Consider the following 24,282-nt stretch of genomic DNA (forward strand, 5'->3'; position numbering starts at 1 on the left):
CAATATTTGTCATTGTTTTGTGTTATTAATTGATTTCCAATAATAAATATATACATACATTTGCATAAAGCAGCATATTTGCCCACTCCCGTGTTAATAACAGTATTAAATACTTGACAAATCTCCCTTTAAGGTACATTTTGAACAGATAAAAAAAGGGCGATTAAATACTGTAATCGACTGACAGCCCTAGTTTTTGGATTTGGGAGAGAGTTGTTCTTGTTTACTAATATTTTTGGACTGTCTTAGACCATAGGAATAATATGTATGAATTTTGAAAACTGGCGTAGTTCCCCTTTAATTCCTTTTCCACTGAATATCTCTTATTTAGCTTTTAATTTTGCCGTTTCCATACAGCTTTTCTGAAGCGATACTTCAAAATGCAAATAAAAACATGTGCATAGAAACATGGCTAGTGTCTTATTTCTACAATAAACATAAGCATATAAAAAGTAAATAAAACTGCTCTGGAGTTATTGTCCTATTCTTTTCTCTCGACTCAGCTGCTTTCAGTTGTGGTGCTAAACTAGGCTAAGGTGAAACTGATAATCAATAATCCCATGTAATTCTGGTTAAGACAACAAACACATGTTTCTTTAACATGTAACATTCATACAGCAATCAATAAATGCTGCTATCTATCTGAATGCAAGACATATTTAATTGCAGGTTTGGGAAGTAGTCAAAGAGGAAGCCGACAATGTTGACTTTAAGTTAATATAGGCGAACCGATATCAGTGTGACCTTAGTGTAAACTCTTCAAAATGACAGTAGGCAAGATCATCCAACACGTGTTGTGTTGCGACAGGGTCCGGTGGAGCTCATAGGTTCATAAACTTGTGTGCTTGTATAAATCTTTTCTTATTTCCGAGCATGAAAAAACGACCAAAAGAGAAGGGATGTGCTGGACGCCGTGGAGGTGATGGGAGTGTGTTTCTCAGCTCTCGTCGTCGGGTTGTTGTTGTTCCAACAGTCGAACGTGAGTGAAGGGGAAGTGGCCTCGTTTGCCCTTACACTCACCCTCCCATTGGCCGTTCACGTTGATCTTGGTCACTTTTACCGTGTCGCCCACCTGTGATATGACAGAAAATAGATAAATACAGGGGTACAATACACACGGAGACACTTTCTCTCTGTGTTAACTGGCAGCATCGGTTCATGCAAGTCAAACACATCAATACGAGGTCAATGTGCGACAGCCGACAGAAAGAACAGTATTGACATAAAATTGACTGACCCATCTTCATCTTTACAACTGCAGCAAACCCACAGACATCCTAGTTTCATTGATATACAAAAACACCAGTGTGACACCAGTTGTTTGATTACTTATTTCTTGTAGAACTGATTCATACTAAAGTGTCAATGGAAAATCTTTAATATAAATTCATGTTTGATTAAATTTTCAGTTCTACATGTTCATTTTTTTCACTTAATCATCAGCTGCTTTCGCCCAACTAGTGCAGTGCCCGTTCGGCTGAATGCTTGACTATTGGTTTTGCTGCTTGAAGCTTTCTCGAGAACCGTGTATCCGAACAACTCAACGCAGCACTTCCTTGGTTAAAAGAAATGTTAATAATTAACTCAAGTGCTGAGCGGCTCAGAGGAGCGGCTCGTCACTTTAAGGAGAAAAGCTGGTCCACCTTAACAGCCCACCTTAAGAGGCAAGGGCCGAAGTTGCAGGACACAGGAAGTTGGCTCCGGTCTCTGGCTCGCTTGAGCGGAGCGAAAGAGTTTGTAGTTTCGTAGCATTTATTCACCGACAAATAAACTGTTCACACACTGCTACACCTAAGTTCACAGCTATAACGCCAACAACAACCTCACACTCACCGCCAACATACACACGGTCTGTTGGAAACTCGCTAAAGTTACACAGACTACGTGTGCGGCAGCGAGCACGAAGCCTCCGACAATGCTAGAGCTGCTAACGTGGCACAAATACACACACTGTTGGACACTCGCTAAAGTTATGCCGGGCAGACAGAGTGTTGTTACGTCGGGCAGACACACATCTGACAACCTGCTAAACTAAACTAGATGTGCAGTGGAGACTTTTACTGGGAAAGTGGCTGCATGTCCGCGACACGACACGCGGCATCGTAGCTGCTAAGTTAACGCTCCGGGACGGGTGCACTGGGGACTCCCGTCAACGAATATCTGTTGTGCTCCTACAGCTGGTACACCGCTGCATGCAAGGCATAAATCTTGTCGGTTAATAATCGGTTAACGAGGGTCGGCTATCGGTTAAGAACATTTTCCAAATTGAGCATCCCTAGTCCTCAGCAATACACCCTCCAAGTGTGAAGTTGATCGGATGAGCGGTTGTAGAGAAACTCAAGGGACAGTCATACATGCGTACAGGCAGACACTGCTTCCATTTTTGGTAGATAATCAGACTGAATTGCAATTTCCTACTTTTTTCTTTTCTTAGATGTTCAAAAGAAGTAAATTAGAGCCAGGAGATGGAACTCACAGGATGTTGTAATTCCAGGTTATAAACTCGTTTGCAGACAACACACTTTAAATACTGTAGGATTTAATTTAAAATTAACACTGTAAATTACGGAATAATTGTTAGTCCTTGTCTACAGTGAGAGCGCCATGCACAGCTCTGGGAATCTGGACTTCTCTCAACAAATAGTCAACACTTCAGCAGGCTGCACGAATATACTGCGACCTATTTTAACAAGCGCCAGCAGAGGTTCGTAAACAGTGCAAAGTCTTCCGGTCTGCTCTATGTCACGCACAACGTCTGTGTTTCAGATAAACAGCAGAGGAATTTAAGAGCTGGCTGTGTTGAAAGTTGGTACCATGTGTGTAGATTGATTACATTCATTTCAGTTGTAAAATTATCTTATTGAATTCAGCTTTAGCTTCTGAATCTACTGCCTGAGTTTACTACAGATCCACTGGAAGTCTCACTGTGATGGAGATAAGCTGGGAGAAGGAAGGTTTGAGAGAAAACCCACAGACACAACGACCACCACCACCAAAATAAACCAAGTATCACAGGTCGCCGTAGCTCATAAACGGTGGGACGGCAGCAGGAATGTTTTCAAACACGCCGGAGGTGAACGACGGACGAGAACAACACGGATGTGTGGCGAGACATCGACGTCCGCGGTGAGAAAGAAAAAGGCGGTAGATGACGGGACAGTAAGAGACAACGTAGTGTAACATTATATAACATGAAAAAGCTGCTGAATGAGAGATACATCCACCATAATGTTACACGGAAACACACTGTGTAAGCCGACTAGCTCACGGTACCGCCAGCTGTGAGCGCATCTGTTTTTAAAGCGTCTTTGCACATGTTCAGTTTGTAACGTTAACTTTTTTAATTTTCCAAATAAACCTGCAAAAAGATCCATCTGTTTCTGTTATAAAGTAACAAACCCAGTCCTAGTTCATTACATTATCGAGCAATTGGCAAACTAAATGAAATATAAACTAAAGAGGAAGTATACACGTGTGATTACGTCCGGTTTTCAAAATAAGGTGTGTAACAAAGGGTATATACAAAATACATATATTGAAATAAGATTGATTGGATTATATTAACCAGAAGTATAAAACACTACATGTCCCTTATAAATTAAAAATAAAATGCCGCTAATTTGTGAGGGAAATGTTGTTGCTCGAAAGGATTTAATAAACAATGCCTAAGAATGACTGATATATTTTACTACGGGACATCTCTGACTACATACATGCTGAAAATCAAACATTTTTACTGTATTCATTTAGATATTTTCCAAAGGAAAAAGTCTCTAGAAGTGTATGGTTCAACTTTTTCCCATGGTCCAGTGTTAAAAAAGTTAACAAATCGCAATAAATTGTGATATCAAATCTCAATACATATCGAATCAGCACCCAAGTATCGTGATGGTATCGAATCGGGAGATAGGTGTATCGTCCCAGCCCGAGTGACAACACTAACCGTGAGTTTAGATCACCGTGGGATGGCCTCAGATGATGTCAAACAGTCTTCATTAACCTCCACTATTGTTTGCGTTTTGTTTACTAATCTGAGCAATCCTTGTTTATTTATCTAAACTAAAACCAACGTGGCTTGTCTCACTGACTGGGCTCCAGTATTAATGAATATACAATGTAACACTCACATTAACCCAATGGACCATGAAGAGATGCGTACATAAAGAGATGCCATTGTAAAGGATCTGTGTCCGGCTTTCTCTATAGCGCCATCTCCACTGCGAGTGTCTTCATGTGTGCCGTCAGCTCGCGTTTGTAAAGAAACTTTGTGTGTATGCTCGCATGCATGAGTAAACCATTAACAACAAGGACAATCTAGCCTCAGCTGAGACCCACAGACAGAAAACAGAGAGGAGAAAAAGACAGTGAATAGAAAGAGAAAATGAATGGTGGGTGCTACCTCCAGAGCGAGCGCCGTCTTGTCGTAGGCGTTGGGCACCCTCTTCTGAATGGCTCGCGCATAGACGGGCCCGTTCTGTAGGTTAGGGAGCTGGGCGTTGACTACAGGTTGAGCGTACTGGCCTGGGTCCCCCGGAGGAGCTCCTGTCCCGTCTGTGCTGCCCACTACCCCTCCAACTTGCCCCCCCTGTCCACTCCCAGCAACAGGGGGACCCGGGCCGGCAGCCGTGGGCGAGGCGGGCCGGTACTTCTCCACGTAGGGAACGGGGATCATCCCGGCTCGGCCCTCCTGGTTGGCGGCGTTCCACCACTGCTCCTCAGGCTTCTCCAGCACCCGCAGGATGTCACCCTTGCGGAAGGGGAGGTCCTCCTCGTCGTTGCCGGGGAAGTCAAATACCGCCCGTACAAACTCTGCCTCGTCGGTTGGCTGCGGGGCGCCAGCAGAAGCGCTGACGAATCCCGTGTGCTTGGCCTTGTTTACGGGCTCTATGAGCGTGGTGGTGTCCAGGTAGTGGATCTTATAAAACTCCAGCAGGGTCGGCAGCGCCTCAAATTCCTGATCCCCAATCCGAAACCGAGGAGGAGCCAAACCTGGCGAAGGAAAGAATCAGAATCAGTTTTTATACAAGGAATTTGACCCCGGTGTTTATGCATCTTTCTAAGCGTGCTTAAAAATGTCTATATACAAGTCAAGTGTTCTTTAAGTGTAAACAATACAAATAGTGCCAAGAAATAAATACTGAATGAATATACATGGACTGGATGATTATGTACATATGTCTATAAACTGTATGCATAGTGAGTAGGAAAGGTGACTATGTTAAAATAAAACATAATAGAAACAAACAATCAAATAAATACCGATGTCCTTGGGCACACAGCACGCAACAGGATTAATTATTCACTGAAAAGTCTAAGCAGCGCCGCTGTGTCTGGGGAGACTATTAGATCAAGAGGATGATCAGGCTCCAGAATAAAGTCTTAAATGGATCTAATGTAATGTTATATCGCCATACGGAAATTCAAATGAGAAACCCTTTATAAATAAAATAACCTGAATGTCTGCTTTGGGGGTAATTTAGTGGTTTAAGTGCATGACAATCAAGTTAATTCATCACATTAATGCAATAAAAAGCTCTTGTAAATCCAATACTGCCATGAAGCAATCTTCTTGATTTGCAATATTATATATCCACAATGTGACCTAATTAGAGCTGCAATGATTAGTCGACTAATTAATTAGTCGATCGACAGAAAAATAATCGTTATTAACTATTTTCTAAGTCATTTTTTTCCGCAAAAATGACAGAAAAATGCTGTTTTCAGCTTCTCAAATAAGGAGATTACGTAAAAGAAGGAAGGTCCAAGGCACTCTTCTAGCAAAAAGTTAAAAAGTAGGGATGCACCGATGCCACTTTTTTTCAGACAAAGTACAAGTACTTACATTTGAGTACTCGCCGATACCGAGTACCGATACGAGTACCGATACAAGTACTTCTCTGGGCCAAAACACCCTAATTAACAGCAAGCTGGAGGGTGTGAGCGACACATGGCAGGTTGGGGAGTCACGCATACAAGGCGGTGCGCCGCGACCGGCTCTAGGTCGGCTTGGAAAGGCTCGGTGCGATGGCGCTTCCGGGGGCCGTGGCCAAAGCGTCACCGGGGCGGACTGTCCTTAGTGCGCCCCAGCCGCGTCGTGCCCCCACTCGACGCGTCTTGAAACACGGACCAAGGAGTCTAACGCGCGTGCGATTCAGAGGGTACAAGCAAAACCCCGTGGCGCAATGAAAGTGAGGGCCGGCGCCCGCCGCCTGAGGTGGGATCCCAGCCCCGCGGGGTCGGGATCCCACCATCGGCCCATTTCGCCCGCACCGTCGGGGAGTTGGAGCGCATGCGATAGGACCCGAAAGATGGTGACGAGAGGTTAACATCACGCTGCCGTAAGGTGGTATCGGTGCCGTTGTATCGGAGCCGTTTCGGAATACGAGTACGAGTACATGAGCACAGTATCGGACCCGATACCCGATACTGGTATCGGTGCATCCCGATTAAAAAGCCTTAAATGAGATGGCTATTGCATTGTGAAATATTACAGACAGTGCTGGTGCATTATGACATGGGTTACAACTAGGGCTGCACAATTAATCGAATATTAATCACAATTTTGGCTTCCCACAATTAAATGAACATGATTGACTGCACAATTGATGTTTAAAATGCATGCTCCGCTCACAGAAAAGTCTTATTTTGATGCAAAGATATGTTACTTAGCAGGAATGTAGAACAGAGTGAAAGTGAAAGCAGTGCTCTATTGATTAAATTTTGGATTAAAAAAAACTGGGCACTGTTCCTACCCACAATGCCCCACACAACTGATACTATGGGGAAATAAAAAATGCTAAGGAAGCCCAGAAAGGACAAGAGTTAAGCACCAGCCATAAAGAGGTACAAGCACAACAGCAGACCTGCAAGCAGGGCTATGTATGTGCAACAGGGCAGGATCACAGACATTCCTGAAGTGCCAATCTGACCAGTCATCCTCCAGTTGTGACAGCCCAGTCTGCCCAGTCCCATTCAAACCAGTAGCAGCAGCAGCAGCAGCCCAGCCCACCTCACCAGCGCTCGGCTACACGAGGACAAAACACCGCCTCAATCCGAGCAGTGTAAACCACATGTAAAAGTTTTCATTTTTGTTCAAAACAGTGGATATTATTATACCACATATAGATTAGATTAACAAGATAATGTTAAATGGGTGAATTCATAATGGGAGTCTGGCGTGGCTTGACAGAGTGGGGCTAAATCAAAGCAATTCACTATTAAAATTAAAACAGTGGATATTATTATATCAAATATATATGCCGAAGTTGAGAGTATAGTCTGAAAACACAGAAAATACTTAAATATGTGTGATAAAGGGCGTAAAATATCTTCAGATTGACAAGATAATATTAAATTAGGAGAATTCATAATGGGAGTCTGGCATGGCTTGACAGAGTGGGGCTAAATCAAAGCAATTCACTATTCAAATTTAAATATTATTACATCACATATATGCCGAATTTAAGAGTATAGTCTGAAAACACAGAATATACTTAAATATGTGTGATAAAGAGAGTAAAATATCTTCAAATTAACAAGATAATGTTAAATTGGGAGAATTTATAATGGGAGTCCTGACAGTGGGGCTAAATCAAAGCAATTCACTATTCAAATTAAAACAGTGGATATTATTATATCACATATATGCCGAATTTAAGAGTATAGTCTGAAAACACAGAATATACTTAAATATGTTTGATAAAAGGAGTAAAATATCTTCAGATTGACAAGATAATGTTAAATTATGAGAATTAATAATGGGAGTCTGGCGTGTGGCTTGACAGAGTGGGGCTAAATCAAAGCAATTCACTATTAAAATTAAAATATTATTATATCACATATATGCCGAATTTAAGAGTATAGTCTGAAAACAAAGAAAACACTTAAATATGTGTGATAAAAGGAGTAAAATATCTTCAAATTAACAAGATAATGTTAAATTGGGAGAATTTATAATGGGAGTCCTGACAGTGGGGCTAAATCAAAGCAATTCACTATTAAAATTAAAACAGTGGATATTATGATATCACATATAAGCCGAATTTAAGAGTATAGTCTGAAAACACAGAAAACACTTAAATATGTGAGATAAAAGGAGTAAAATATCTTCAGATTGACAAGATAATGTTAAATTAGGAGAATTAATAATTGGAGTCTGGCGTGGGGCTAAATCAAAGCAATTCACTATTAAAATTAAAATATTATTATATCACATATATGCCGAATTTAAGAGTATAGTCTGAAAACAAAGAAAACACTTAAATATGTGTGATAAAAGGAGTAAAATACCTTCAAATAAACAAAATAATGTTAAATTGGGTGAATTCATAATTGGAGTCTGGAGTTACTTCACTATTAAAATTAAAACAGTGTATATTATTTTATCACATATATGCCGAATTTAAGAGTATAGTCTGAAAACACAGAATATACTTAAATATGTTTGATAAAAGGGTGAAATATCTTTAGATTAACAAAACAATCTTAAATTGGGAGATTTCATAATGGGAGTCTGGTGTGGCTTGGACAGAGTGTGGCTAAATCAAAGCAATTCACTATTAAAACACACATTTTTTAGTATCAAATGAACATATATGGAAAGATTAACTACACAGCTTAATAATTAAACATTTACCTGATCCAGATTGCCGGTTGTTAGTGATGCTGTTGATGATATAATGGGACACTTTGGAGTTCTCTGAGACGGACAGCACGTAGTCACCCGGGCTGGTTATCGAGTCTCTCACCAGGAAAACACCGTGTCTCTGACCCTGGAGGAGGGAGACAGCGTCCTGGCGGCTTAGCCGACCCCAGTACCAGCTAGAGCGGTCTTCGGCGTCAAAATTACCCGCCATGGAGGCTCTGAAACCCGGTCAGGAGGCTGGAGGCCCTTCACCCTTCGCCTCTCCCTCTTATCCAAAACTCATACAAAAAACTTTAGTTCACTAACCTCCTGGAAAACACACTAAAAACACTACAAAACCACACTTTTTTACAACTTTTACGACTTATATCAAACAATTAAAGTTGGCGGAACTTCTATTGCACAAAAAAAACCCAATATGAATTGTTTAAAAAGGTTAAAATGACTAATTTAAAACTTAATGTGCAACAAGAAAAAAGAAGTCCCCCGACTGGAAAATGGCGGATCTGAGGGGAAAAGTTGACCTCATCTACCGGAAGAGGGAAAAGTTGACCTCATATACCGGAAGTGATGCCTGGTGAATGGGAATGGTGCGTTCATGCTCCCCTGGAAAACACAGTTAGAAATGATTCAATGATTCTTCTATATCCTCCTGGAAACAGAGTTAAAAAAGTTACTTTTTTTTGTGATTTCCTTCCTATTTAGGGTTAAAACGAAAATCTTAACAATTCAAGCTTGTTAAACTTTTTAGAGTAATAGGGCCACATTGAGGAAAAAACATAAATCTGAGATTTTTGAGAATAAAGTCATAATATTATGAGAATAAAGTCGTTATATTATGAGAATAAAGTCGTAATATTATGAGAATAAAGTCATAATATTATGAGAATAAAGTCGTAATATTATGAGAATAAAGTCGTTATATTATGAGAATAAAGTCGAAATATTATGAGAAAAAGTCATAATATGAGAATAAAGTCGTAATATTATGAGAATAAAGTCATAATATTACAAGAATAAATTCATAATATTACAAGAATAAAGTCATAATATTATGAGAATAAAGTCATAATATTATGAGAATAAAGTCGTTATATTATGAGAATAAAGTCATTATATTATGAGAATAAAGTCGTAATATTATGAGAATAAAGTCGTTATATTATGAGAATAAAGTCGTTATATTATGAGAATAAAGTCATAATATTATGAGAATAAAGTCGTTATATTATGAGAATAAAGTTCTAATATTATGAGAATAAAGTCGTAATATTATGAAAATAAAGTCCTAAAATTATGAGAATAAAGTCGTAATATTATAAAGTAGTAATTTTATGTGTTATTTTCTTTTTTCTTGTAAACTTCTCGTAATATTATGACATTATTCTCATATTACGACGTTTTTTCTCATAAACTTCTGACTTTTTGCTCGTAATATTACGACTTTATTATCATAATATTACGACTTTTTCTCTCATGAAGTTATGACTTTATTCTCGTAATATTACAACTTTTTTTCTCATAATATTACGACTTTATTCTGGAAATCTCAGATGTTTTTTTCCCCTCAATGTGGCCCTAATACTCCGTAGTACACAATAATACATTTGCACTTTGGCCCTCACTGCATTAGACTTATATACTATATACTTAGACTATAAACTGTGTTACCTTCATCACAATGCTCAAATGTTTTGCGGCTCCAGACAGTTTATTATTATTATTTTTTTGCATAAAATGGTACTTTTGATAGTAAAGGTTGCTTTGTTTTACAGTAAACCAATGTCAAACACAAACCAAAAAAAATCAGTTTAAATTAAAGTTTTCAAACAAAACAAATTCACACCTTGAAGTTTTTTTTTTTTCCCTCAATATTTCATCTCTTTCTTGGACTGAATTATTGTTATCAACATTATTGACATTATTAAGAACACACATGGGGAGTATGGACAGTAATTATGAAGATTTAAGTAAAATAAATAATTAAAAATGGAATTTTATGTTAGTGGCCTTCTGTACTACATTTATTCTACCAGTAGATGGCATCAAACACTCTGTTATAAAGTATTTTTTCATTAATACTGAGTTGTTTAATAGTGTAAAAAGTACACTTACAATCCACCTCTTAACCTTATTTGTCTTTGCTCTGCACATTCACCACAATGATGTAAAAACTTCACACTAAAAATTAAAAAATATTATAAAATTGCTTTATTTCACCACGTTGCAAGACTCAGACAAGACTCCAATTCATTATTACTGGAGCATCTCTGCGCTGGTTCATAACTCTTGTAGCCAAACACTGATTGATCAACAGCAGCTATTACAAACTATTATTAATCTTCCCTTCTTTGATTTGAGAACTACATAAAAACCAACCTCCCTCTTGTAAACGCAGCTACATCAGAGCCACACACACACATCACCATACATGTCATAAGAATTTAAGAATCCGTGTCAGTCCTCTATAAACTCTAAAGGAAACTGGTGAATGCACACATACAGTATAAAACTGAAAACATTTGTCAAACACTAAAGTCTGTGATTCAAACAACAATGGTTTCCTATTAGAGGCCCGTTTTGGGCTCATTCAAAGTGTTCTGTGGTTAATAACATCTCTTTAGCTTTATAATCTACTCTGATACAGAGTTACTCAAACTTCTTCAGGTGGCTGTAGAGCGACTGGACGTACGTAAACACACACATGGGGTCTGGCTTGTCACCCATCTCCATCATGTCCTCCACCTCGATCAGACGGAGGCAGTCGGCCTGCTCCCTGAAACGTAGAAGCATAGTCCCGGGTGTGAAGATGAATAAACAGATTTATCTGTATAAAACTGAAAGACAACAGAAATGCTGACATGAAGTTATCATTCAAAGTGCAGAACTCTTTCTGTTTGGGTTTGAGAAGTCTTTCGGTTCATATATGGGCTGTCAAAGTTAACACAACAATAACAACAAGTTAGTTTTAACGCCACTATTTTCTTTAACACATTAACACAACTAGCGATTTTGAGGTTGTAGCGGGCTCAGTTTTAAAGCTAGAGTGAAGATACTGGTATCATATGAAACTAGAAAAACCTTAAGAATCCATTGGTACCAAACATGTCATGCTATAGCTTGTCAAGAAGGAAAATAAATAATGCTCCAAACAGACATTTTTCGTTCATTATTCTGACATTTTTGGGGATATTTTTCAGATATTTTTCTAACATTTTCCTGACTTTTTTTCGGTCTTTTTCTGGATATTTTTGTAATTTTTCAGAATTTTTTTTGACTTTTTTAAAAAATATTTTTCGAACATTTTTCAGAATTTTTGGGATATTTTTCTGACCTTTTTTTTAACTATTTTTCTGACATTTTTTTCAGACATTTTTTCAGACATTTTTTCAGACATTTTTCGGATATTCTTTAAAGAGTTAAGATACTTGTATCATATGAAACTAGAAAAACCCAAAGAATCCATTCATACCAACCATGTCGTACTATAGCTTGTCAAGAAGGAAGATAAATAATGCTCCAAAACAGACATTTTTCAAAAATTATTCTAACATTTTTGGGATATTTTTTGGAATTTCTTTCGGACATTTTTCCCGAAATTTTTCTGACATTTTCCTGACTTTTTTTCGGTCTTTTTTTGTATATTTTTTGTAATTTTTCGGTCATTTTTTTGACTTTTTTATTTTTAATTTTCAAATATTTGTCGACATTTTTCAGAATGTTTTTGATATTTTTCTGATATTTTTCTGACTTTCTTTCGGTCTTTTTCTGGATATTTTTTGTCATTTTTCAGATATTCGTTAAAGCGTGAAAGAGTGAAGATACTGGTATCATATGACACTACAAAACCCTAAGAAATTTTTCAGACATTATTCTGATATTTTTGGGGATATTTTTCTTACATTTATCTGACATTTTTTCTGACACTTTTCTGAAATTTTTCTGACTTTTTTTCTGACATTTTTTGGATATTCTTTAAAGCGTGAAAGAGTGAAGATACTGGTATCATATGAAGCTAGAAAAACTAAGGAATCCATTGGTACCAACCATGTCATGCTAGCTTGTCAGGAAGGAGGTTAAATAACGCTCCAAACTTACACTCAATTTTGGCGAGAAAAAACTGTCATGGCCATTTTCAAAGGGGTCCCGTGACCTCTGACCTCTAGATATGAAATGGGTTGCTTTCTTGGGAGAGAGTTAGATGAGAGATTTGATATCACTCATATATCTGTGCTTAGCTTAGCACAAAAACTGGGAACAGGTGGGAACAGCTAGCCCGGCTCTGTGCGAACGTAATAAAATCCTCCTACTAGCTCCTCTAAAGCTCACTACTTAACACGTTATATTTATCTACATATAGACTGTATTAAAAGACGTCTGAGGGATCGCCTAACCGAGCATAAATATGCTATTAGAATTAAGAATTGCCCCATCATGGCTAGACACTTCAGTGAGTGTCAAGCCCTAGCACCTTTTGAACTTATTTTAAAACATCACCGAGGTTAGAATACCTCTAATTTTAGTGCTTCAGTGTAATCAGACTACGCTCACTCACTCACAGCCTCACTCAGTCAGTGTTATCCAGCTTACTCTGCGGTGGTGAAGGCCAGCTGCAGGTTGTGTTTGCGCTTAGTCGCGTCCAGCGTGTTGTAATCAAAGTCCAGAGGGAAGAAGGAGTGAACCAGAGCACAGAAAGCCATCCCGTCACTCCAGCTGGACGAGAAGTTCTGGATATCGATGTTCTGAGAGAGAGATGGTGACGCGTTAAACACATTAAATCCTTCATGTCTCTTATTTTCATGCAGTTATTGAGCTGCACTTATTTTGTATTTCTCGATAAAATAGCAGTCCAGTGTGAGATAAGAGAGAAGCGTCTTAAAGCTAATATATATATCTATATTATTACAGTATATATACATAGCAACGGTCTGTTATACATAGCAACGGTCTGTTACACATAGCAACAGTCTGTTACACATAGCAACAGTCTGTATTACATAGCAACGGTCTGTTATACATAGCAACGGATAGCAACGGTCTGTTATACATAGCAACGGTCTGTTATACATAGCAACGGTCTGTTACACATAGCAACGGTCTGTTACACATAGCAACAGTCTGTATTACATAGCAACAGTCTGTATTACATAGCAACGGTCTGTTATACATAGCAACGGATAGCAACGGTCTGTTATACATAGCAACGGTCTGTTACACATAGCATCGGTCTGTTATACATACATAGCAAAGGTCTGTTACACATCGTAACGGTCTGTTACACATAGCAACTGTCTGTTACACATAGCAACGGTCTGTTTTACACTGTGTTAACGATCTGTTATAAAGAAATAACAGAATTAGAATCAAGTATTCAACAAAGCCGTGTAATAAAGAATATTAATTGGTGAATATGCGTACAGTATAATATCATTGATTGAAGAGCACATGATACCTGATAGCCAATGGTTTTTGAGCGGCACCACTCCAGCAGAATCTGTTTTATGCCGCTGGCGCTGGACGCCCCAAAACTCTGAGCGCGCTTCAGTTTAGGTTTGGAGTCTTTTGGTCTGCTCAGAAGAAATACAACTATGACGACACGGCATTGATAGATATGGATTAAGAGGAAATGGAGAGTATTTTAAATACACTTACTTTACAGGCTCAGAGTTCATCCTCTCAAAGAGAGCCCGCTTGGCCTGAGCCCCGTTGGAGCGTGAAAGCGTTTGTGATTTCATCAAATCCTCTTTAAACTCAACGCCCCCGACCTTGTTCGCTTTCCTGTGGAGAAACAGTGGATACATTTACATTTGGACTGTCAATAGGCTGTAAATGTACAAAACACCACATCCATCTAAAAGCAATCAACAGTGAGTTTTGCTTCACGTTACAAAACACGACTCACGGTCATGACTTACTTGTCCAAACTAGGTGAGAAACCAGATTTTATGATTGATTTGGAGGGAAGCAATTTTTCTGCAGAGACAGAAAGTCAGAGTGAACAAGAGAGATGGCATGACATATATTAAAAAGACACAAAAACAAACAAAAAAATAAATAAAACAACAACAACAAATGCGTACTGTTATAAACAGGACCAATGAGGGTTTCCTATGTTTTACCTGCAGGCTGAGGAAAGCTCACACTTCTCTTCAGACTGGGACTGGGAGTCTTGAGAATCGGCACTGAATAGATGAGGTGAGACAAAAACAACAAAATGTAGGAAAACAGAAAAGAAAGAAATCTTTATTTTAGAGACAGATCCCCGGTTGAACTCACCTCTCTTAAAGGGGTAGTCTCCAGGTTTTAATGTAGAGTCCTGTGATGCTGAAAGACTTGAGGACGAAGCTGTTACAGCAGAAGTCTCAGAGCTGCTTTTGGTCACCGCTGTCTGAGAATGACGGACCAAACCCTGAGATACAGAGACCGACTGCTCCTGGGATACCTGGGATACCTGGGAAACCTGGGATACCTTGGAAACCTGGGATACCTGGGATACCTGGGAAACCTGGGATACCTGGGACATCAGCTCCTTTGTTCCAGCCATACCTGCACAAGTGAAGATGGAATAGAAGAATCAGGAATAAATGGAGTGAAAATACAAACATGAAAGTAAAAATGTTGTAACTAAAGTAAAAACGATCACAAAGAGACACAAAATGACCACAAAGAGACACAAAACGACCACAAAGAGACAGAACGACTACAAAGAGACACAAAACGACCACAAAGAGACACAAAACAACCACAAAGAGACACAAAATGACCACAAAGAGGCACAAAACGACTACAAAGAGACACACAACGACTACAAAGAGACAAAGTGACCATTAACAGACACAAAACGACCCAAAAGAGACACAAAACAACCACAAAGAGCCACAAAACAATCACAAAGAGACTCAAAATGACCATAAAGAGGCACAAACGACTACAAAGATACACAGAACGACTACAAAGAGACAAAGTGACCATTAACAGACACAAAACGACCACAAAGAGACACAACAAGACCACTAAGTGACACAAAAAAAGACTACAAAGAGACACGAATGACCACAAAGAACTCAAAACAACTACAATGAGACACAAAATGACCACAAAGACCAAAAAAAAGACACAAAATGACCACAAAGAAACCCCAAACAACCACAAAGAGATACAGAACGACTACAAAGTGACCATTAACAGACACAAAACGACCACAAAGAAACACAAAACCACAGAGAGACGTGTAACGACTACACTTGAGTAAACGTACAACATTCTACCACTACTACATACTACCACAGGGGTTGCTATGGTGTTCTAAGTCGTTAAAAAATCCAAATCCCATAATTGCATCTCCATAGTCTGTAGTGTTATTATGAAAATGAGCCACTAACTGGCCTCTTATATTCACCTGTTGGAGCCTCCGCTGTAGGAAGACCGGCTGCTTTAGGCACCGATGCTGGAGACTGGGCAGGTTTGGTGGCGACCAGACCTTCTGGACTGGGTTTGGTTGTCATGGCAGTGACAGGGAGATGGGGCCGGGGTTCATTAGCGTCTGAAAAACAGAGAATCTGAATAGTTGAGATTTTGAGTAATGAGTTTGGTTACACTGACAGAACAGATTCAGACAGAGACAGATATAGGCTTCTCTCTCACCACATTTAGCAGCAGACTCTACTGGTTTTACTAGATTTTCTCTTGTTGCTCTGGCTGCTGAGGCAGCAGACAGAGGGATGGTTGGAGCTTCGGAGCTGGGCCTCATCACTGCAGTGAGGGGCTGATGGGGTTTGGTCAGAAGACCTGGTTCTTCATGGTCTGGAAGGAAAGAAGATCCACTGAATACATTCATTAAAACAGACCAAAAAGATCAGGTATGAACGCACCCTTAAACTCGTTCCGATAAAGTCGCCAAAAACTTGTAAAACATGCAGAGTAATCAACTGACCAGGCATGTTGGTGGTTTCCATGGTCAACTGAAGAGAGTTAGTTATGGAAGAAGACTCTGTGCTTGACTTCGTGATGGTGCTGAGAGTCAGGTGGCGGCTTTCTGAGGAGACAAACATAACCGAAGGTGAAGTCAGCTCGTCAGGTTACCTGTGTGGAACTCACTCAGATTATCAGCCTACCTGGGTTCCCGTTCTCTTGTGCTGTCGTGGCAACATTCTTCTCTCCTTTTGCATCAGCGCCCTGTTCAGTAAAGACAAGAAACATACAATTCTATTAGTTATCTTTTCAGGAATAAACTGTTACATCCACAAACTGGTAGAGGGCCCTCTATCTATCCATAGCCTGATGTGATAAAGCACCAGCATTATCCACTTATGAAGACTTATGAACACTTACTGTATGTCAATAACGCGTTAACCCAAATTTGTTTTAACACCACTAATTTCTTTAACGCATTAACACAACTTGTAATTTTTAAGTTTGTAATGGACTCAGTTTTAAAGCTACTAGCTTGTCGAGGAGGAGGATTAGAATATTGCTCCAAACTGGCCATTTTTCTAACATTTTTCATACTTTGTTTCTTTTTTAGATTTTTTTTACTTTTTTTCTGATATATTTTCTGATATTTTTTAGACTTTTTCCAGACTTGTTTTCTGATATTTGTTTTTAGATTTTTCGGATTTTTTTGCAGACTTTTTTCGGATATCTTTTAGAAATTTTTCGGACTTTTTTTTCAGACATTTTTGATATTTTTCTGACATTTTTCTGACATTGTTCAGACTTTTTTTCTGACATTTTTTCTGATATTTTTCAAACTTTTTTTCAGACATTTTTCTGATATTTTTCAGACATTTTTTGGACATTTTTCAGACTTTTTTTCTGACATTTTGTTGGTTTTTTTTGGACTTTTTTCTGATATTTTTTAGACTTTTTTCAGACTTTTTTTCAGACTTTTTTTCTGACATTTTTCTGATATTTTTCAGAATTATTTGACATTTCTCAGATTTTTTTCTGACATTTATTTTTTTTATTTTTTCAGAATTAATTTCTGATATTTTTCTGATATTTTTTAGACTTTTTTTCAGATATTTTTTTAGAAATCTTTTTCACTTTTTTTTCAGACTTTTTTCGGATATTTTTCAGACTTTTTTATGAAATTTTTTTGATATTTTTGAAACATTTTTCCTACATTGTTTGGACTTTTTTCCAGACATTTTTCTGACATTTTTTGACATTTCAGACACTTTACATGCTTTTATCGGACATTCTTTAAAGCTAGAGCTAAAAATCTTGACCAGAAAAAACTTACCATCAAAACTAGGGCTGTCAGTCGATTAAAATATTTAATCGCAATTAATCATAAAATAATCCCACATCTATCTGTTCAAAATGTACCGTAAAAGGGAGATTTGTCAAGTATTTAATACTCTTATCAACATGGGAGTGGGCTTTATTATTGGAAATCAATTAACAACACAAAACAATGATAAATATTGTTCAGAAATCCTCACAGGTACTGCATTTCACCTTTAAGAAGCTGAAATCAGAGAATTTTGACCCTTTTTTCCTAGGAAATGAGTCAAACCGTTTAATCAATTATCAAAATAGTTGGTGATTTATTAATCAATTAATCGTTGTAGCTGTAATTTCCTTTGCCAGCCGTGACCTCAGGAAGGTAAATAAGTTGTGTAAGACATGCCGCTAACTGTGTCTGTGTCTATTTATACATTTGTCTCAGCAACATCACTCACACTGATTGTTCTTTTGTCTGTCAGACTGCTGTGGAGCTAAAATTAATTTCAGGCCTTTATCCTCAGTGGTAAATCTGTGTGTGAGTGGGTGTGTGTGTGTGTGTGCTCACTTCTCTGAAAGTGTGATCTTCAGCTGTTAACAGCTGAAAGCTTCTCCTTTAATGACAGCTGTGTGGCCAACAAACCCATGTTCCCACCGAGAAGCTATTTTAGATTTTGCAATCAGTCTCTTTGCAAGAGTTTCCGCTGCACTCTTCTTACATCCCAATATAGCCCCAAATGGATGCTTTGGAAATCGGGGAGTTAAAGCCGGAGCAGTTTGAGTATATCAGCTTGGCCTGTGTTTGCCCCTTCTCTAACCCCCCCACCCCCACTGCCTTTTGCTTTCCAGAGACACTCAGTGGTCTGGCAGCCAAGCAATAGAGCCATATCAGCCCGCCCGTCAACTGGTCGTCAAGAGGGGGATTAGCACCACGGTGATCTGGGGGCTCCACAATAGCTCCTGTAGGATATCACAGTCCGACAGTCTGACCCCGTAAATCCTTTCAACCTCTGCTGGCCTGAGCTCCACATCACTTCTTAGAAACATGCAAACATTCTTTGGCTGGATACTGACGTACACACACCATTGACTGATAATCCTGACTGTTAAAGCCACAATGAAATGAAACTAGGACTGTCAATCGATTCAGATATTTAATCGTGATTAATCGCATGATTTAATGACAATTAATTGCAAATTAATCCCGTTTTTTATCTGTTAAAAATGTATCTTAAAGGGAGATTTGTAAAGTATTTAATACTCTTATCAACATGGGAGTGGGCAAATATGCTGCTTTATGTAAATGTATGTATATATTAATTACCGGAAATCAATTAACAACACAAAACAATGACAGATATTGTCCAGAAACCCTCACAGGTACTGTCTCTCCTCGAAGGCATTCATGGCGAGACTGGAGAAGATCCAGTCCTGCCTACTTTTTCGCTCGCGCTTGTCAGATTGTCGGCTTTGGAAAGTAACAAAAGTTGTTGGACACAACAATTGCAAACTGAAGCGATGTGGTTCTTCAACAAAACCCGCCCCCCACTATTTTTCAATACCACGATTTTGCACTCCACTATATTTCTGAGTTTTTTTCTTGTAAGTTTATGACTTAAAAATCTCGCAAATTTGTGATATTTTTCTTGTAAATTTGACACTTTAATCTCAGAGAACATGCACGTTTTTTTCCATGCAAATTTGTGATTTTATATTTTTGACTTTAGGCCCTGTCTGCACATATACAGATATTTTTAAAAACGTATATCCTCCACGTTTTGGCCTCTCGTCCACATGCAAACAGAGCTTTGAAAAAATGGATATTTTGGAAAACGCCTTCTAAAGTGCAGATTTGTAAAACGGAGCTTTTGGGAAACGATGACGTCCTCTCCTCATTTCCCTCATGCCTGTTGTTGCTTTGTGTAATGAGCATGCGCCAGAAACAATAACAAAGATCGCAGACTTTTTTACGTTTTGCTAGCGCTGCTCGGACTAATTACTACTATACATTTGAAAAACGTTACAGTCACAGGAGGCCAAAGCGAGGAAAGGGAGATAGAAGGGTGGTAACAAAATTCCTTGACCATTAACTTGTGATCTCACTGGTGGTGACATGTAAATATTACTGGAGCGTATTTGCGTTTGAGTGTGGACGGAGATATTTTGTAAAACAAAGGTCGTGAGGACAGATTTATTGTTTTAAACGTAGAGGAAAATATATTTTGAAAAACATCTGTATACATGTAGATAGAGCTTAAATCTCGGACGTTTATTTCTTGGAATATTACCCCCCTCTCTCGGCTCCGTAATTATAATTATTTTACCTACAATGGCCCTAATACGTCGTCGTACAAATTTGAACCGATAGAGCAGAGTATTGAGTGATGAATCAGAGGGCTATCTTGGTACTGGGGGGTTGAAGTGTGGTACGTCACGACGGGTCGGAGAGGACCAGGTGATTTCAGCGGAGAGGAATGCTCGCAGGGTGTTCGTTTTCGACAGGACAGCTGGTTCTTCCTCTCAGGGTGTCGGCGGGGGGTATTATTGACCGGGACGTAGACGCAATTCAACTTTCCGTCAGGAGATTTGAGACCTGGATTGGCTGGGAAGCAAAATTCCTGAGCGATAGGGGACGGGGATTTATTTTGTACCTGACTTCAGAGTGTGCATACGTCATAAGAACAGAATATGTGTAACTGCAAGCACTGGTAGAAGCACGACGTGTAATATACTGGTCCCTGACTGTGGATCTGAATTCACTTTCAACATTAACTAAGCCAATATGGGCTCCAAAGAGCTGCAGCTCAGTCCCAAATCCCAGACCCCAAAATACATGTGCCCTTTGGAGGACCTGCTGTTATATAAAAGCGGGTCATGAGCGTTAAAGTTGGGGGTGGGGGGTGTACATGTTAGTGTGTAAGCATGTGTGTGGTGGTGGGGTTGGGCCAATGTAAGGATAGCACCCTGTAATGGTAATGGTTATATTTGAATATTCAAGGTTTATAATGCTTATAATGGTTTATAATGCTAATTAATTGAAAATAATGATATGATATAATGATATATATTAGTGGCGTTAACACAAATTCGTTTTAACACCACTAATTTCTTTAATGCATTAACGCAACTGGCGATTTTTAAGGTTGTAACAGGCTTTTGGACATTTTTCGAACATTTTTCTGATATTTTTCTGACTTTTTTCAGACATTGTTTGGATATTTTTCTGACATTCTTTAAAGCTAGAATGAAGATACAGGCATCATATGAAACTAGAAAAACCTAAAGAATTCATTAAAAATAATCATGTCATACTAGCTTGTCACAAAGGAGGCTAAATAACGCTCCAAAGTTACACTAAATTTTGTCAAGGAAAAACTGTCATGGCTATTTTCAAAGGGGTCCCTTGACCTCTGACCTCCAGATATGTGAATGTAAATGGGTTCTATGGGTACCCACGAGTCTCCCCTTTACAGACATGCCCACTTTATGATAATCACATGCAGTTTGGGGCAAGTCATAGTCAAGTCAGCACACTGACACACTGACAGCTGTTGTTGCCTGTTGGGCTGCAGTTTGCCATGTTGTGATGTTTCTGGAAAATATTTGTCATTGTTTTGTGTTGTCAATTGATTTCCAATAATAAATATATACATACATTTGCATGAAGCAGCATATTTGTCCACTCCCATGTTGATAAGAGTATTAAATACTTGACAAATCTCCCTTTAAGGTACATTTTAAACAGATAAAAAATGTGCGATTAGATATTTTAATCAATTGACAGCCCTACTGTAATATTCTTTATTCTGTAAACTGTAAAAGTACTCACATTACTTTCAGCATGTCTTTTTGCTCTCCATGGAGGAGGAGCTGGGGTGTTGCAGGGAGCAGCAGCAGCAGCAGCAGCAGCAGCAGCAGCATGGCTCGATCCTCCAGTTGATCCTGATGTTTCACAGTACGTGGATGTAGACTGGCTGCTCTCTGAGTAAACCAGACCTCTCTGCTCTCCTTCTGCATGTCCATTCTCTACACTTTCCTTCACCTTCACTTCAGCAGCACTCCTCTCCAGCTTTACCCCGGCGAGACCCTCCACCAGGCGGCCGAGGGCCTCCAGCTTGGCCCTGAGCTGCAGGTTCTCCTCCTGCAGCCTGGTCACGGCCTCGGCCAGGGGTCCGTTGGAGATGCTCAGCACCTCGATCTTCTGCTCTATGCGCTGCTTGAAAGCACTTACGTCCACGTGCATCTCCCTCACGGCTGAATGCAACGTGGACCTAAACTCAACAAGAGCCTCACTCACCATTGCCTCCTGAGCACCATGTGCGACTTCATCCATGGTAGTGACCCTAACCACCCGAGATTCAAGTCTTTTGAGTACTGGGGTGGTCGGTACGGAGCTCAGGAGTCTTTCTTTAGTTCGTTCTCTGATTCCTTAAAATGAAATGGTCTGATGGGTGTTCCATGCCAATGTTTCAGCCAAGATGCAAAAGGGTTTTTTAAAGGATGACTTGTTGCAGCACGACCCCTCGGCGGCGACTCATTAAAGTCCCATCAAGCTCCATGGAGGACTTCTCTCAATGTGTGTATTCTCTTACTCCCTCCTCTCATCTGGTCAAAGCAAGAGCAGTTGTTATTTATAAGCAGTGGAAAACTCACGCACAATGTCATCTTGGGAATAGAGATTACGTACAGCTCAGGGAGATCGGGTTCTCGGTGCATGCAGGAGCTGAGGAATGATCGAACTAACCTTTCAGAGGGATCCAGTTGAAGTGGTGTTGGTGCGTCTACTAACTGTGTGTTTCCTAGATACTTACCCCTGCTGCCCCCAGTGTTGTCAAAGCTATCTATATGACTCCTACGCTGGGGAGCAACAGGTTTGTGTCTGTATTTTGGGACAAAAAGTGGGTGGGGAAAGGTCAGATGGGGAGGAGGGGCCGGGATTATTCAGATGTTTTTGTCTCTTTGCTGCTGGTTAAACTGTGGTGCTAAACAGCGTGGCTGCAGATTCCTGGAGGTCCATTTCAACACATATTATGGACACTTCATTTTACAAGTCCGCAAATTGCATGGTAATTAGGTGATAATTAGCAAGTAACCTATTTGAAATTTCTTTGGAATTACTGCCAAATTACCCCAATATTTACCTCAAAATGTATCGAAAATTACTATATTATACACTATTTAATAATTATATGCTAAAATAGAATATAATGGTTAAAATTGGGCCCTTAGGCTTGAGAAGCGGCTGCTCTTCATCGGAGGTGGAAAACCAAAACTAATAGAAATGGGAAATAGCGGAATATAATTATTAAATAATGTTTATAATAAATATAAAATAATAATAATAATAATAATAATAAAAGTCCAGAGTCAAGTCCCAAGTCAAGACAGACGAACAAAGTAATTTTTTATAAATTTTGAGGTAAATATTGGGGTAATTTGGCAGTAATTGAAAAGAAATTTCAAATAGGTTGCTAATTATCACTGAAATTTGCGGATTATATATATTTTATTTATATATAAATATAAAATATATATCTATAAATATATATTTTATAGATATATATTATATAAATATATTTTATTTATATATGTATATATATTTATATACATATATAAATATTTTTTATAAATTTTATATATATATATATATAAAAATATTTATATATATATATAAATATATATACATATATACATATATAAATAAAACATATTTATAATATATATATACAAAATGTGTATTTATGTATATATATATTTTATATTATATATAAATAAAATATATAAATATATATATTTTATATATATATATAAATAAAATATATTTATATAATATATATAATATATATATATATATATTAATATATATATATATATATATATATATAAATATATATATATAATATATATAATATATATTATATTATATATATTTTATATATATATATATATATATATAAAACCTTCAGGATCATAAACTGCCTCTTTTAACTTTTTAAAGATTTGTGTAAAACAGCTTGCACAGACGTTGCTGTATTGACTGATATAAATAAAGTTAAAAAAATAAAGTTATGGTAATTATTTCTATTTGAAAGTTACATTTGAAGAAATATGGTGCTCTAAAAGTGATTAAAAAAACTCTACTACTATCAATTAAATGTCAGATAAACAAATCAGAGAAGCAGGATGATCTTCACTACACACCACCGTCCACGTCTGTCAGCTTGAGCCGGCAGTGCCTCTGGGTGGCCACGACTCCACATTACAGCTCAAAGAAGCACCACGACCAGGCATAGACACTGTACACACTATAACAAAAAAGAGGAAGTGAGAAGAAAATGTAGATTATTTTTATTTAAAGCAGACACAGATGATGACAGTGGTTTCTTTCTCTATAAGTTTCTTGCTGCAAA

The 24,282-nt window shown here is 38.4% G+C and overlaps 2 protein-coding genes across 5 annotated transcripts; both read right to left on the minus strand.

Annotated features, from left to right (window-relative positions):
• Positions 1-266: 266 nt before the first annotated feature.
• Positions 267-9,217, minus strand: LOC119476261 (adapter molecule crk-like). Its single transcript, XM_037749630.1, has 3 exons — positions 8,636-9,217; positions 4,400-4,989; positions 267-1,072 (listed from the first exon to the last, which is right to left on the minus strand). Exons 1-3 carry the CDS (start codon positions 8,853-8,855, stop codon positions 938-940), a joined length of 945 nt encoding a protein of 314 aa, XP_037605558.1. The 5' UTR covers positions 8,856-9,217; the 3' UTR covers positions 267-937.
• A 1,620-nt stretch (positions 9,218-10,837) lies between these two features.
• On the minus strand, positions 10,838-22,770 carry LOC119475907 (smoothelin-like protein 2). Of its 4 annotated transcripts, none has more exons than XM_037749005.1 (14): positions 22,617-22,770; positions 21,702-22,477; positions 16,759-16,819; positions 16,578-16,679; positions 16,289-16,447; positions 16,044-16,187; positions 15,159-15,190; positions 14,921-15,113; positions 14,764-14,826; positions 14,560-14,617; positions 14,297-14,422; positions 14,097-14,211; positions 13,235-13,386; positions 10,838-11,420 (listed from the first exon to the last, which is right to left on the minus strand). In XM_037749005.1, exons 2-14 carry the CDS (start codon positions 22,203-22,205, stop codon positions 11,294-11,296), a joined length of 1,836 nt encoding a protein of 611 aa, XP_037604933.1. In that variant the 5' UTR covers positions 22,206-22,477; positions 22,617-22,770; the 3' UTR covers positions 10,838-11,293. The 4 variants fall into 4 exon arrangements, with proteins under 4 accessions (XP_037604933.1, XP_037604932.1, XP_037604929.1 ...); XM_037749004.1 differs by having other exon boundaries at positions 14,921-15,077; positions 15,123-15,190; XM_037749001.1 differs by having other exon boundaries at positions 14,921-15,190.
• Positions 22,771-24,282: the final 1,512 nt, after the last annotated feature.

Source organism: Sebastes umbrosus, chromosome 17, assembly GCF_015220745.1.
Source record: "Sebastes umbrosus isolate fSebUmb1 chromosome 17, fSebUmb1.pri, whole genome shotgun sequence".
Lineage (NCBI taxonomy): Eukaryota > Metazoa > Chordata > Actinopteri > Perciformes > Sebastidae > Sebastes > Sebastes umbrosus.